The sequence below is a fragment of the Scardinius erythrophthalmus genome (genome assembly GCF_964197995.2).
Source record: "Scardinius erythrophthalmus genome assembly, chromosome: 15".
Lineage (NCBI taxonomy): Eukaryota > Metazoa > Chordata > Actinopteri > Cypriniformes > Leuciscidae > Scardinius > Scardinius erythrophthalmus.
In genome coordinates, this window is record NC_138235.1 from 27,402,691 (window position 1) to 27,418,982 (window position 16,292).

The following is a 16,292-nucleotide window of genomic DNA, read 5'->3' on the forward strand; positions in this document are numbered from 1 at the left end:
TGAAAATTTCATAATCCAGAATGGAGCAGAAAAAGAAAGATAAAGAACGGGAGAAAGACAGCCCAGAGAGGAATGAGTAAGCAGTGAGAGCAAGAGAGGAAGATGGAGAACGAATGAGGAAACAAAGACATTTAAAAGCAAATCGTAAATATAAAATAAAGAAAAAAAGAATGATAATAATAATAATAATAAAAAGAAGAAGAAGAAGAGAGAGAACAAGCTAAAAAAATATGTAAAACTGGACCCAACCACAGACACTGAATGAAACTCCTTGGTGAAAAAGTAAATTAAAAAATACTGATGAAAGTAGTATTGGTTCACAAGGCTAAGAAATTAAGCGATTTGTATTTCTATAACACCTTTCTAGAGCAAACGTCACAAAGTGCTTTGCATCCAAATATAAAAAGGAAATAAAAATAAGAGTGACAGACATTAAAAAAAGACAATTGGATAAAAACAGAGTAATACAGAACAAATTAGACAAAAGCAAAATAAGTGCTTTAGTTGCTTTTAAAAGCATTCATACAGTGTCCACAGATCTTAAATCCAAAGAAAGAGCATCCCACAATTTGGGAGCAATAACCTCAAAAAGCACAGTCATCATTAGTCTTTAGTCTAGAGAACAAGTCAAATAAAATACAATTAGTTGAGTTTAATTAAATTAAATGAATAAAATGTATTGCAGAATTTTGCTAATATGAACGATGGATAGCTAATGCCTGATTAAAAAACCCTCCACTTTACACAGAGTTCATATTATCACAAATATCACAAGAAATTGCTATATTTATGTGGTTAAAAATGTATATTTATGTAAATGTAAATTAATATAAATCAAACATTAACAGTGCCTGTGTTGTTGTTTTTTGGAAAAATAATGCTGTTAACTAGATACCGTAGTATGTTCAGTTAAAAACTTTTAATATAAATATTATAAATATTATTATATTTATTATTAAAAAATGTAAATTACATTTCTTTATTTTAATATTCCAACTAAAGCTTAAAAAACCACAGGGAGAGGCAAACATGGAAAAGGAGTAAGACCACGAGAGATCATGTTACAGGGTGATGCAATGTGAGCAGGAAAGTGTAAGTGATGTAAACAAGATCCAGATGAAGCGCAGAACAGACGTATGGCAGGACACATGGAGAGGAGAGAAGCATGGTGAAAAATGGAGAAACATAAACAACAGACAGAGATGGTGACTAATGTAAAGAGCAGCAAATGGCGAATGAAAAGAGTGAGAAGCTTCCAGAGCTAATAATGCAGCATCTCCCACATCAATAAAAGCTGGTCACATCACAAGGCCAAACCAACAAAAATAAATGAGATGCCTGCATTAGAATAGGAGTATTTCCTGGTGTGGAGAGTGTAGATGCTGTGAACAGATGTGAGGGAGGAGTGAGACGGCCATTATACTCAAGCTGTGCATCACCCTGCCTTCCCCAGCCCCCCAACCAGCCCAGCCAAGACCACTCCGAGTGTCGCGTCATCACAGGGAAAAGCAATGGTCCTACATGGCACATTTTGAAGAGTCACTCTTAAGATTTATGACCCGGTGTGGTGTTTTGCCTCTTTCTCCTTCTGTCTCCCCTTTCTCATCTTTGCACACCCTTTATTCAAGCAGGACATGCTCCTGGATCAACAACATTCCTATCAAACCATCAGAGCCCAAACCTGAAAATGAAATGTGTACAAGAATGTTGGTAAAATCTGAAACATCTAAAATCAGAAAATCTGATTGATTAAAGGTGCTGTAATAGTGCAAAGCTCAGGCAAAATAATAAAATTAAAATATAGCTGCAAATTATCGGGGTTCAAGCCCTTTAAGGCCTTTATGCACATGTGTAAAAAGGTATTATGTTTCATTTCTTAAGCCTGTAACCACCTACATCAGAGATGGAAAAGACCATTTACAGCCAATAAAGGCAATTTACTATCGAAATATATGTTTTTTAAAGGTTTTTAACAGTTATAGGGCCACCTATGGTCCTATCTCCATAAAAGTTTGCATGCTTGTTTAGAATCATGTCTCGCATGTGCTCACCTAATTTCGTGAATTTCTGAGATTTCGTTTAGGATTTATAGGATTTTGAGTATATTTTGCCATGTCCATTTCGTAAATGGCCCTGTTATACAGTAGCTATCCAAAGAGTTAAGTTCAACATTTTTATGATAATTATTGCCCTAAAAGTCTAATTGTACTGCAGTGGTTTTATTGAGGTTGAGCAAAGAAATTAGGACTAGTGCACAAATGTAGTTTTTTTTTTAAATATTCTCAAGTATTTAATGAAAGATTTGATTGACAGCAGTGGTTTTTGAGGCAAAGTTGTTCAGAATGAGGAGATCTAATGCCGAGTTCAGACTGCATGATTTTAGCCCCGATTTTGGCTCGCCGACAAATGCCCGAAATCACAGGCAAATCGGTGCTCGTTCATGCGAGTGACAATCACGCAGTGTGAATAAGCAAAGACGCGATCTGAGAGAATCACCGACGAGTCGCCGACGCCCGTGAGATATTTGGCATGCTAAATATCTGGACCTGTCGGCGATTCAAAATCCTGCTGTGTGAAAAGTGTTCTGACTGAAAACTACATCGGCGATGACCGACAGCCAATGAGAGAGCAAGATACAGAGCAGCGGGGAGTTCGGGGAGGAGTTATAGGCCACAATATCAGTATTTTAATAGATATATTTACAATTATATCAACAAATGATTTGCACAAACATTTGCTTGACCAGCAGCAACAGCAGCACATTGCAACATTATTTATTTACCCCAAACTCTCTTTGCAGAACACACAGTCCTTGCTCCCCTTGTCTTCCCAGCCATTTCCTCACGCATAATGTTTTTCTTTTTCTCCTTTTCGCTGCAAATCAGTGCAAAGACAATTTGGATCGCAAGCTTCTTGCAGGCTATCATTTTTAATAACAATTTCAAACTCGCGCGAGAACGGCGGTCTTACGCACGCGGGATTTTGTGTTATTTCCTTATCACTTCTCGCGTGTGTTTGGTTGCGAAATATAGTTTGCGGGCCAGACAGGAGTTGTCGGCGATTCTTCCTCTTGAAAGTCATGCAGTGTGAAACCTCCTGTCGCCGATGCATCGTGCAGTGTGAACACACCAGCAACTGAATGTTACCCTGGATAGTCATGTAGTGTGAAAAGAACAGTGACCCGACTACTTTGAAAATCGTGCAGTCTGAACTCGGCATAACAAATGATATGCATATTGTATATGTGTTTAACACCATAGATATCATATAAAGGCTGGATGTCTTAAGGCGGAGTCACTTCCGGCATCACCGGCGGCCATCTTACCACAGGGCTCTGTGAATTAAGGTGAGTGAGCAGCACGCACATAAATCCTCTTATCTCGGTGAAATCTTAACGGATTTACAAACGGTTTGGTTTCTAACAAACGTCATTACCGTGGCTATAATTCTTTCATATGGAAGTCCATTTGTATAATTATTCATACGTATGCAGTTTCATAGCTACATCTCTGACGTTTATAACAAACCAAACCGTTTGAAAATCGGTAGAAAATTGAGCAAGTTATGGTTATTTAAAAGTACATTTACCATGTTACGAGTGAGCGAGCACCCTGTGGTAAGATGGCCGCCGTGTGCGGACGTCGACCTCCATTGGCCAGCAGCGCGGACGAGACATCTAGCCTTTATATGATATCTATGTTTAACACTGCCTGATTACTGAGGCGTAAAACTCGTTAGCGCCACCCGGTGGCCGATATCTTTTGAATTTCTCACAGGCCTCTAGGGCTGTAAGTCAAACAAGCCCAGCGAGTTTCATTATGATCGGCCTCTGTTAACCTTGTCTGACAGCCACTCGAACTTCATTGGCCAACGGCTGCCATGTTTTTGCCATGCCATTGCCTCGTAGACAATCGTGGCGCCTTGGACCATGTGCCAGTTTTCAAATCAACCGGACTGTCTGTTGTGTAGCTATAGCCGTTTTAGTGTTTTTTTTTTCATTTTATAGCGCCAACAAATGGCCAGTCGCCGCATCCTTTTTCACGTGACCTGCCCATTTTAGGGGAGAATGCTGATCCTTGGAAATTCTAACAATTACGATAGGGTTTCAGCGCAACATGCTTGAACCCCTAATTAAATAGAAAAGAACATACAAAATAATAATAATAAAGTCAAATACAACACAGCACTGTTTAGAATGTTGAAGCTCAATTGGTAGAGCATATCTTGATTGCACTGTAATCACTCTGGATAAAAGTATATGCTAAATGCATAAATAAAAATCAATGTTGGAGACCCAACTTTTCCAACTTGGGTAAATCCTGTTAAGCCTCTCCGTCTCACAACTGATTTGTTTTCAACATATAACCATCTCCTTTTATCATCTGTGCTGGAGGACTCAGGCTTCATCAACTGCTCCTGTAGCAAAGCTTCCTAAGCTAATTTCTTCTGATAGTGTCACAGGTCTGAATTTAAAAGCTGCCAGTTCCCATTTCTCAGCTGGTTTTCCACTAGGAAGAGAGCCGCCCTGAGCCTCAAGAATCAGGTTTCACTACTGCTGCAGGCTGCAAGTCAAGCCCAGTGTGTAGAAACAAAGACCAATGAGAGACAGGGAGATCTAATCAAAAAGCATACAATCAAAGAGCCATTAAATCCTTGAGAGAGCAGGATAGATCGTCAATGGCATGTGCATGAAAGCATGGTCCAGAAATGCATCTAAATATGAAATAAGGTCTAACGTGAGCCATTGTTGCAATAAAAATGTATTCAGTTTTGAGCATAATTCAGTTCCTTTAGACTGTCTGTTTCACATACGCTCCTCCATGAGGTTTTCATCAGAGACTGAAATCTCCTTCCTGTGCATGGAGCGGGCGGTTACATAACAGTCAGTGTACGCTGCATGAGAGGGAGGCAGAGGAATGAGACGGAGGGCGAAAGCAAGAGAGGGAGGCAGGGTAATGCTTCAGCACATGCACACATTAATAGGCATTACCACACAAACAGGATGTGCATTATTTAGTAAAGTCCGGTGTGGCAGACCCTGCTGAAGTCTCACCATTGCACTTAGCACAGAGCCAAATGTGAACACAGGGCCAAGCTGTTGGGCTCCATTACAACTCAGACAGAAAAGATGACCTCATCTTCCTCCCTTAGGCTACATCTCATAACAAAAATTCACTCCTGAAAATCAGTTTGAGGGCTATCGTGCATCTGATATTGCTCATTTGCAACAAAAACAAAGCACCGTTTTAGGACTAGTAACATATCAAGAAACTGTGCATCCACTTAACAGTCTTAGAGCACAAAATGCTGCATTTTTATAATATATACAACATAAATTAGAAATTATATTTGAGTGAAGAGTTTACATGAATACATGAATACATTTTTAAATGTATCCAAACCAAACTATGAACTCCACAAGTTTGTACAGTAGACTATTATGACCATGTCCTTTAGCATGATTTGAAAATTATCCAAAGCATGTCTTGAGCTTCAATGGAAGCAAGAACATCTGAACGTCTGAAGGTTAATGTTCCAAAAAAAAATCTATTTGAAATAAATGCCATTCTTTTTAACCTTTTTTTTTTTTCAGGACTCCTCACAAAAATATTATGTTTCCACATATATAAGTTTCCACAAAAATATTAACACCAAATCAGCATATTAAAATGATTTCTGAAGGATCATGTGCAGGGCCGGAGTGGGGCCACTTTTCAGCCCTGGAGTTCATGCCCAAGACCGGCCCACTTTTTCCACGGTGGAATTACAAATTAGCACTTTTTCCAATTTGGATAAATGAAGCAACAGTTCAGTTGTTACTATTGTGTAGTTGGTATTAATACCATAGTTCAACGAATAATGTAAAGGTTAAATAATAATTCACTTAGACTTTATAAGAAGCAATTGCGATTTTATATCACACAATTCAGACTATATCTCGCAATTCTGTATTTCTGACTTTAAAAAGAAGCAATTGCAACTTTATTTCACGCAGTTCTGACTTTATATCTTGCAATTTCTGACTATAAGAAGCAATCGACTTTAATTCACACAATGCTGACTTTATAACACGCAATTGCGACTTTATATCTCATTTTGACCATCTCGCAATGCTGACTTTATAACACGCAATTGCAACTTTATTTCAGGCAATTCTGACAGTTATATCTCGCAATTCTGACTTTATAAAACGCAATTGAGACTTAATATCACGCAATTCTGACCATCTCGCAATGCTGACTTTATAACACGCAATTGCAACTTTATTTCAGGCAATTCTGACTTTATAACACGCAATTGAGACTTTATTTCATGCAATTCTGATGTATTCCGAAATGTAAACTCGCAAGTGTGAGATAAAAAGTCGCAATTATCTTTTAAAACGTTTTATTCTGTGACGCAAACAAGCTTCCATACCTCCTAGCCTCTTCCTCCCAGCCATCCTCCCTGACGCGTACCGTTACGGTAGGGCCGGCCAGGCGCGGCAGGCGCCGGCGATGCCGCGGGCCCGCGGCCGCAGTAGCCTACCTAAACGTTTTGGAAAAGACTGGCTGTGGACCCAACCAACTCTATAGTAGGGGAGGGGAGAACTCCCTCACATGGTACAACCCATGCAGAGGCTGCGCGCTGCAGTGTCAGAAGGCGGAACGTGTAATGTTACTAACGTGACATTGAAATGTGAAAAAAAAAAAAAAAAAAAAAAAATCCCCGACCGGCCAAAAAGTGAAGCGGCCCACCGGGAATTCTCCCGATTCTCCCGATTACCCAATCCGGGCCTGATCATGTGACACTGAAAACTGGAGTAATGGCAGCTGAAATAGGAACAGGAATAAATTTAATTTTAAAATATATTAGAATAGGAATAAATACTTCAAATTGTAATAAAATGTCACAATATTACTGTTTTTGTATTGTATTTTTGATCAAATAAATGCAGCCTTGTTAAGCATTAGCCAAACCATTTAAAAATGACTAACCCCAAAACATTGAACAACGGTATATGTTTTTGGTCTTTTCATGTACATATAGCAACACTAAAGAGTACTAAACACAGATTTCTCCAAAACAACAACATTTAAGATCTTTAAATTGCCTAACTCTCTTACTGTTGTACTACTACTCAAATAGCAGGGGCCCGTTCGTCGTACCTGGATTACTCAATTACCTGGATTTCACTGTTGACGATTTGACATGACCCAGGATTGATAGGTTCTTCAAAGCTCATCCTGGAGTTGCTATCATAGCAACAGGTCTGTAAGATCAAACCTGCTCGGAAGCAGGCTTATTTCATGTAAACGGGATTAGATTGCATCATTTTAATCAGAGGTGATACTTAAAATCTATCCCAGCGACTGCGAATTTCTTACAAGACTACTTCATGAACCTTGGACAATAATAATTTAAAATAATAATAATAATAATTAAAAAATTTATTTGAAAATAATATTATCATGTTGTGTAGTCTTATCATAATGTAGACACAGCCAGTTTTACTCACTGACAAGATTTATTTGGGAGGGGAAAATTACTTAATAATTTGACTGAAATCTTACACACACAATGTACAGTTAGTCTGAGCCGTGCATTAATTTAAATGGTGACAGTTATGATGGGAGTGGATTGAAGCAGCGCAGGAGATGCAGATAACTTGCTGTCCTGATGTGCTGTCAGAATTTAATTAATTTTGTCACATAACAAATATGCTTCACAGGTAAATTAATTTCTCATTACAACATTGAAATAAAAATGTAAAGCCTGTACAAATATTAAAAATCGTGAAATAATGGAAATAATTGGGAATCATGTAACAAACATAACACAATTAATTTATCGATTATAACTTTTATATCATTTTGGTCGCTTGGCTGTTTCCTTATAAAGGTCCAGAAATTCAAAATTCGAAATTTTCGTCAGGTGTGGGATGTTCTTTTTTAATATGATGTCATTACGTTGCTGTATTTCTGCCATCCAAACGCTGCATTGCTAGTTTCATGTACTGAAATATCTGCCCTTTCCAATGAATACAAGAACATGCAGTAATCAACTTAATCCAGATATTTTAATCAAATCCACAAATTTGTTTGAAGAACCAAATTATCCAGAGATCCGTTATCACGATTATAATATCTAGCATCTTTCAAATCATCTCAGATGTATTAAGGCGAGGTACGAAAGATGGACCCCTGTTCTTTAAGTGCACTGGAGTGTTTCTTTTGACTTTTCTTTTCTAAAGGATTACTGCTGAAACAATTAAAACAAGTCTGTCAGCCGGAACTGAAAAGCTTCAGCAGACCACAGACCTCCTCCTCAAACCTCTTTAAAGCATCATCTCTCAGACAATCTACAACATACACAAGCCACAAACAAATGCTTCAGCACTGTAGTGGATTACAGGAGGAAGTTATTCAAATGTAACATGATTAACATGTTATCATGTATCAAGTATATCCTACGAGGAACATGATTACCATCAGGCGTTTTATATATACAGTATATATATATATATATATATATATATATATATATATATATATATATATATATATATATATATATGAGAAAAAAAACTAGTGGACTGAAAAAAGGTTAAAAAAAATCCTCAGCATCTCCAACTCTGGAATGATCCAAGGTGAGTTGCTTAAAAGATAACATGTGAATGCCAGCTGTGCAGGACACATGAAGTGACAAGATGATGCACTCACTTTCTTATTAGCATAGAAGGGATCTAAATCTTCCAGTGGTGTTGCCACCATGCCACGAGGGATGTCCCCGTAGATGAAGGGCAGACTCTTGCCCGCCTCCAGGTCACTGTTAGGCTTGGGCTTGTTCTCGTCGTCATCGTCGCGGTAGCTGCTGTCTGGCTTAGGAGGCGGCTTGGCTTTCTCCTCCTCAATGCGCTTCTCGATTTCACGCAGAGATTCCCTGGTAAAGTATTTGAAGCTGTCAGGTCCTGGCGGTGCAATAAGAGGTGCAGCCATGTTTTCATCCTGCAGCAACTTCTTCTCCTGTTATGTACCCTCCACGGCAGCTAGTTCTATGTCGGAAAGAGAAAAGGACATTAATGGACATCTAGGCTCATAAAGTCAGAATCATATAGCCGTCTCATCCACAAGTTACTTGCTGTCAAAAGTTGTATAAATTTCGCCAATGAGATTAGAGCTTACCAAATCAAGAAAGAGCTTTCCAGTTTTGCATGCAATATTTTTAGTAAAGCATTTTGCAGATGCTTTCATATATTCTTTTATCAGTTCATGCATTCCCTGATAATCAAACCCATGACCTTGTTGTCGTGATACTAATATCAATATTGTATTACTTTCCTGTATTGTATTTCCTTTCCTAAGTATAAGATATGCATTAGCAAAAAACGAATCATATCACATTAAGGCCTCTTATTAAGTCAGCTTAGCTGCAATAAAAAAATGTAACTCTGCAATGTTTTGTGTGATTATAATCATTAAGATTAATGTCATTAATATTTGTCTATATTTCACTTCTCGTAAATAGAGATTGGAAAATGGAGGAATTGAAAAGTTTAGGACTTAAAGTCAGAAGTCTGGCATACGTCATCAGTCAGGAGGTACGAAACTTTAATTATAAATTACAAGGTTAAAAACATACATAATTGAATCATTCACAATGACATCTAACATTTATAAAATAGAGAGTGAATCTGCAACCGATCACAATAACACACATTTACACTTTGGTTACCATTTATACCACTTATACTTAAAATCCAAAAATGCACTGCAAAAAAACCCCTGTCATTTAGACTTCATTTTAGCTTTTGGAATGATAAAGTCTTACTGAACAATACTGCCTTGTTACATCACCCGCTCACACAAACTGATATGTTCAGCTCTGTGCAGGAAATGAAACCGCTAAGCCTTGCATCTAAAAATATTACCTTACACATCAAAACAATCTGTTGCTAAATTGAGAGCATGTTAAAGAGGGACTGGCACTAGATCCAGGATGAGTCATCGACTTCATGAAAAATGAAAAGCACCCTCCGTTATGAGCAGATGAAGGTGATACTTAATGTTTGTCTTTGGATTACATCTGCAATAATACTAATCGACTTTGCGATAAGTGATTCATGTTTTTTTGGGCCATTATGATGGATGTTTCTATTTTAGATTAAAGGGTTCAGGGAAGATGTAGACTTGATTAGAAGAAACCACACAATAGCACAAGCAGATTTTAGTTGAACCTGTCTTCCCTATGAACAAAATCTCCACTGAGATGTCGATTTGGGACATGCGTTATGTCCCTAAGGCAGCAGAATAGGAAATGGGGTGGGTGAAGGGAGGCATAGTGAACCACACCATCTAAAAGCTTGTGTGCATTTAAGGGCTAGACACTTAACCAAGCCATATCCTGATATTACAGAGCTACTTAACTCACTTTTAGCATTTCTCTCCATCCAATTCCACAGTTTTGTTTCAGAAATGGTGTTTGGCATTTCCAGTCTGTAAATATCCCCCATTTACCTTCAAGCAAATCAGCCACGTGAACAAAATATCAAAGAATGTGACAAACATTGGCACATAACAGACACCATTAGGGGCACAAGTCCCTTGGGTATATAAATCTGATATCATTTCAAGACTTGCTGGAAAAAAGCAGCTTACACCAGCCTGAGCTGGTTTGTTGGCCTTAACTGGTCTATTGGCAGGTTTTAAAGGGGTTTGGGGCACTTTCTACCTAATCAGGCAGAGAGATCAGCTTAAACAGCTTAGGTTGGTTTAAGTTGATTTTTTTCTCTCTAAGCAAGTCAAGCAATGAAACAGGAAAACAAAAGAAATGATTATCCTAAACAAATCAAAACACCTTTTGCATTTGCCTTTTTTAATGTCTTATTAGTGAAACAAGCTGAGCTTTTGTGGTCCAAACAGCACAAACAAAGGCAACTTTACTTACAGGAGCTGTCCTATCAGCACCACACTATAAAAAGGGCAAGATTTGTATTAGCTGTAGACATTTTGTATTCACAATCATATTCAGATTGGTTAAACAGTAGTGTTAATAAAGACAGTTAACAGATAAGATAAAGGATATGGAGTCAACTCATGGAGTTATAAAAATGGTGCAAGGGAATCCGTATCACTTCTGTTGGGTGGGCCGAAACATCTAGAAATACCTGAAGAAACTATGCTGGGCTGCACGTGAACACATGATAGCTTTAGAAAATGTCAGGTGGGGTACGTGGTCCAGCTTATTAACAGATGTGAAGACATGGGTAAATTTAAGAAGCATTATGAATCAAATTATGAATTCATTTTCATCATGCCTAAGTCGTTCGAGCTTCTGTGCGCCACAGAATTCTCTCTTCTACATAAAAGCGACACCCTAATGTCTTCATATGCAAAATACCTGTCAATAAATTATGAAGGCTATTCGCACATACATCTGTAACAACAATTCCTTCAAACAAACCATAACCTTATTTTAAAAACGTCAAGTTGTATCGTTATGTGACCGAATGCGCAGTGGTCCTACCTTATTTCATCAATGTTTGGTCACGAAATCCATCGCTTAGTAGCACAACGGTTTCACGAACAACGTCTTTGCGTTTTCCAAAACGTTGTCACATCTTCATCGGTGTCAGAAAACAATTTTGCCTGAAAACTAACGTTTATAAACACTCAGACACCTTCACGAAAGCGGGCCGAAGCCACGGAGGAAAAACGGAAAATACTGCAGTGTTTTTTTTTTTTTTTTTTTTGCTCTCTCGTCGTATTTACCGTTTTACACACAGCGCAAACATGTTTCAGTCATATAATCCGGTTTGGGAGAAAACGGCGTAAGTTATTAGAAAACAGCGATATATCTCGACGATGCTGTGCAAGGTTTCTGCTCGCGAGGAACATAAACAAGAAAATGTAGCATTCCACACCCGTGCAACCTGCGTCCACCCTACAATCAATAAGCAGCCAAGCATGTTGCCATTTGAACGTCTTAATTACAACGAATCATTTAAAACCTGTCTACATGTGCATTTTTGCTCATTTGCTCAGCTTGACATTCGATTAATGCTGACAATAAGACCTTTATTCAGATGAGGGTACAAGGCTACAGATCACGGCATTGATAATGCAAGTAGGCTGTATAACACCACATATAGCCTTAGAAGAATGTGTTTCATATCATGACATATTAAAACTGTAATTTGAGAGGGGGAAATGAAAATGCATTATCATAACTGGTTCAATTTAACAAAAAGGGTGAGTTTATTAAACGTCATTTCAGTTATAAAGGAATAAAAGTAGAATGTGCATTTTGCGAGGAGCGTCCAGCAGTAAAACCCCCTCAGCGTGCAGCATCTCTGCGACATTCACTGACAGTGCAATGACTTCCATCACACGGAATAAACACCGCGAGACCGATATTGAAACACAATACTTACTATGATTACGTTAGCGGGTATCCAAAAAATCCTCACTGCACTGCAGATGTCGAATAAATTCGGAAGAAATTGCGGATGTCGCCATATTGTTGCTGCTACCTTCCTTCAGTGTGCACCGTTACCCTGCATAATTGATGACTCCCAGCAGTAAGGGAGTGTCGGCCAATAGGTAACGTTACCACCAGTTCTACAATAAAAGGCGTTAATTTCAGTTTTCTTTTGGTTGAATCCCAGTTAGGTCCTTGTTCGAGAATGAGGCGTTTCAGGAATGACGATTGATACCGTGTAGCAATAATGTCTGAATCAAAAATACACCGACACAATTGTATTTGAAAGTATAGGCTATTTAAAAAAAAGGTTTTTTTCACTCTGAATAAAATAAACAGGTCGTTGGCTTGGTGTATTATTATGAGCGACAAACTCGCATGAAATTCATCTAATGGTTGTTTCTAATTGTCGCCTAGTTTCTAAAGGATGACGTTTACTATAATTTTTGTGTCCTTTACAGCACTCTAAAATGTCATAAAATTGGTGATATGTACTGTACGAAACACTGATGATATTATCTGCATAAAATAACTAAATATTTGAAATGTGTTGATTTACATGTTCTTCCTTGCTCGGGTCTCTCATGCCATTACAGTATGAACGATGTTACGTCACTTAGAATCTTTTCAGATTACCTAATTATCAATGACAAGGACATCCGATTGTTCTATCTGCTCTTTCTGTGTCTCTCGCTTTGCTTCACATTAAAATGTTTAAAACGGCTCTACAATTAGTCTTCATTAGTAGCACGCTGCTTTCTCGGATTACAGGTATTTTTTTATATTATTATTATTAATCCATTTAATCCCAGAGATGTGAACACAATGATTTTACTATTGGATAGCCCAAAGGAAACAAACGGCATGGCTTTTGTAAAAAAACAAAATTTCAGAAAACGTTTGTGGAAAGTATGTCTGTTGTTTATGGTCACAATTGTAATGGATGGGAGTTAAAAATTGTCCAGATTCAAACAAAAGGTATCATATAATGTAATATTCAGGCAAAACAACTGATAATTCAAAAAGAAAAAAAATCTCTTTTTTTCCATTGAATATAACAATACTTTAAATTCTACAATTTTATGATGCAATTCAATCATTACTTATTCAAAATCGGTCTTTCCATGCCTTAATTTGTGACTGAGACATTTTAATACATTATTAGACCTTTTAAATATTACATCCATCAAAAATGCATATCAACATTTTCATAGTTTTAGTCTTAAATGTCACTGGTGGGTAAGTGGGTTAATATTATTTACAGACAGTAGTATCATCAGTGGTTATGACACAAAAAAGTGATGAGAAGAGTTCAGTGCAACTGACTATAATGCTCTTTTTAGGTTGTGGAAAGCAAACTTTGCAGGGTCCATCAAAGCCGCTTCGAATTGCAGGAGGCCATTCTGCATTAAAAGGTACATGGCCTTGGCAGGTGAGCATACAGAGGATGTCGAGGCATATCTGTGGTGGGTCCATAATAAGCCATCGGTGGATAATCACAGCATCCCACTGCTTCAGAAATAGGTGAGCACTTTGTGATTCTCCTCCCTCATAACATGTAACATTTGTGTGCAGTTTCCACATCTCATTATTTTAACTTTCAGCAATGATTGTGGTTTGCTGAAGCAAACAGGTGATACATTTTATCTGAGCATATATGCACATTTAGTTAAATAAGCAAGGGTGGGTAGTTGATCTAAAATGATATAGGCCTAATGTTACTTGCAGTAATGGTTCAGTTAATTATACCCATGCGTATTTCTTTTTAGATTAGCATTGAATGCAGTCTACTTACTATACCAAACATTTTTACGCACCCAGAAAATGCCTAGAACAATAAAACCAACTCTTCATTTAGAAATAATAGTTTTTATTGCAGATCTTTTGCATCTTTCTATTATAGAAACAACTATAAACTACAAGTAGTGGCTGGAGTGAATTCTCGATCCAAGCGAGAAAAGGGTGTCCAGTATCGCTCAGTTCAGCAAGTGATCCTGCATGAGAAGTTCAACCGATCATATTTTGAAAACGATGTGGCACTTTTGCATCTGCATCGCTCTTTGTATTTCACAAATTATGTGCAGCCTTTGTGTATGATTGAAAATGAAATGGACGAGAAACAACTCAGCTTCGGCTCATGTTACATCACTGGTTGGGGCAGCTCAGTGTTACAAGGTTAGTGTTTAAATATCCAAAAACTCGAAATCTCTGCATTATTAACAGACGATTATTTGTAATATATTATCAGAGAGGAGCTCTATTTTTGGCATCTTTCTGGCAGTTAAACTGTTAATAATATGAGTTTATATAATCAGTTCTCTCGTCCCGCTTTAAAAAGAAACACTTACATTTTATATATCTTATTTGTTTTTAAAAGTTAGCCTATTAAGATTGTTTCTTTTGATTCTTGATTAGATTTTAGAATTATGCTTATTTTTTGATCAGAAAAGGTCTGAAACATTTTATTGTATTTTAAGGAATGTTAGTTGACACTCTTCAGGAAGCTGAAGTTGAGCTCATTGATACTGGAATCTGCAACCAGAGAAGCTGGTATAATGGCCATGTTAATGACAACATGATCTGTGCAGGATTTGACAAAGGGGGTGTCGACACATGTCAGGTAATGTCATCTCATTATATCACATTGCAGAGTAACTGGTCAGTGATAGACAGTGATTAACAGTATCTGTTGGAATACTCTTCAATCAAGGGTGACAGCGGAGGCCCTCTGCAGTGTTACAGCCAAGACATGAAGAGATTTTACCTTTATGGTGTGACAAGTCATGGAGCGGACTGTGCATTGCCAAAGAAACCTGGCATATATACTCGTGCTAGCCGGTACACAGTCTGGCTGAGAGAAGCTCAAACAAGATCTGTATCTGCTGCCTCAGTCACAGATCTGACAGTTTTTCAATTATTCTCAGCCCTGTTTTTCTCTGCCTGGATGGGCCTGTTAATGTGAGCCATGCCCCATCAAATGCCAGAACATCTCTGCAGTCATTTTAAATAAAGTCTCTCTCAAACGATGGTTTGGCTATATTGGCGAGTATTCGCATAAACACAGTCAGTTATGATGTAAACAGAATGTAAACAGTTGAGAAAGAAAACGCATGTGTAACAGTATAATGGATTCGTGTGTCAGCTCTTAAAGTGACAACAGCCTAATATACCTGCTGCCAAATTATGAGATAACAATAAAAATGTCTATATGGCAGATTTTCCCCATGGTATCGATGTCAAAATTGTGGCCAGTGAAAATGCTGAGTGGCTAGTAACTTTGGAAAACAACTAGCCACAGTGGCTGGTGAGCAAAAAAGTTAATGTCAAGCCCTGTGTCAGGGATCAGTCAGGCTCCACCGTCACCGAATCACAGATATCACTATCACCTGAATACTAATCACCCGCACCTGCACATCATCATCTCATCACCACAGGCAGCATATAAGCACACACATCACTATGTCACATTGTCTGGTCTCGTTTGAGTAAGGATTCTCATTTATGTTCATCACTTACCACCAGTATAGTGTATGTTATGTTTACCGTTTCATCTACCTGCATCCTCCGTGGATTCCTCGTTTTCCCTCTTGTACAACGGCTACTTGCCTCTCTCCCATCTTCTGTGTGTGCACCAGCTGCCATCATCCACCTCATCCACAACCTCCTCATCCATCTACAACACAAAGGAACTGTCAGTGTCTCATTCATCATTCCTGTTTTTCAACATCAGTGATGCATACTTTACGTCCATATACCCGCCGATCTCAAATAAACTGTTTATTAACCTTATCATCCTTGTTGTGAGTCTCTGTTCCGTAACACCCTTTATGTTT

General features: G+C 38.0%; 1 protein-coding gene across 9 annotated transcripts in view; it reads right to left on the reverse strand.

Moving 5' to 3' along the window:
• scn8aa (sodium channel, voltage gated, type VIII, alpha subunit a) overlaps positions 1 to 8,978 on the reverse strand; it is a gene marked incomplete at its 5' end in the record, with an annotated part of 62,952 nt that extends 53,974 nt beyond the window's left edge. For all 9 annotated transcript variants that reach the window (XM_081387565.1, XM_081387562.1, XM_081387567.1 and 6 more), the window contains one exon: positions 8,703 to 8,978. In XM_081387565.1, the coding sequence (XP_081243691.1) occupies positions 8,703 to 8,978 (276 nt within the window). The remainder of the gene's footprint in view (positions 1 to 8,702) is intronic.
• Between the last annotated feature and the right edge of the window lie 7,314 nt (positions 8,979 to 16,292).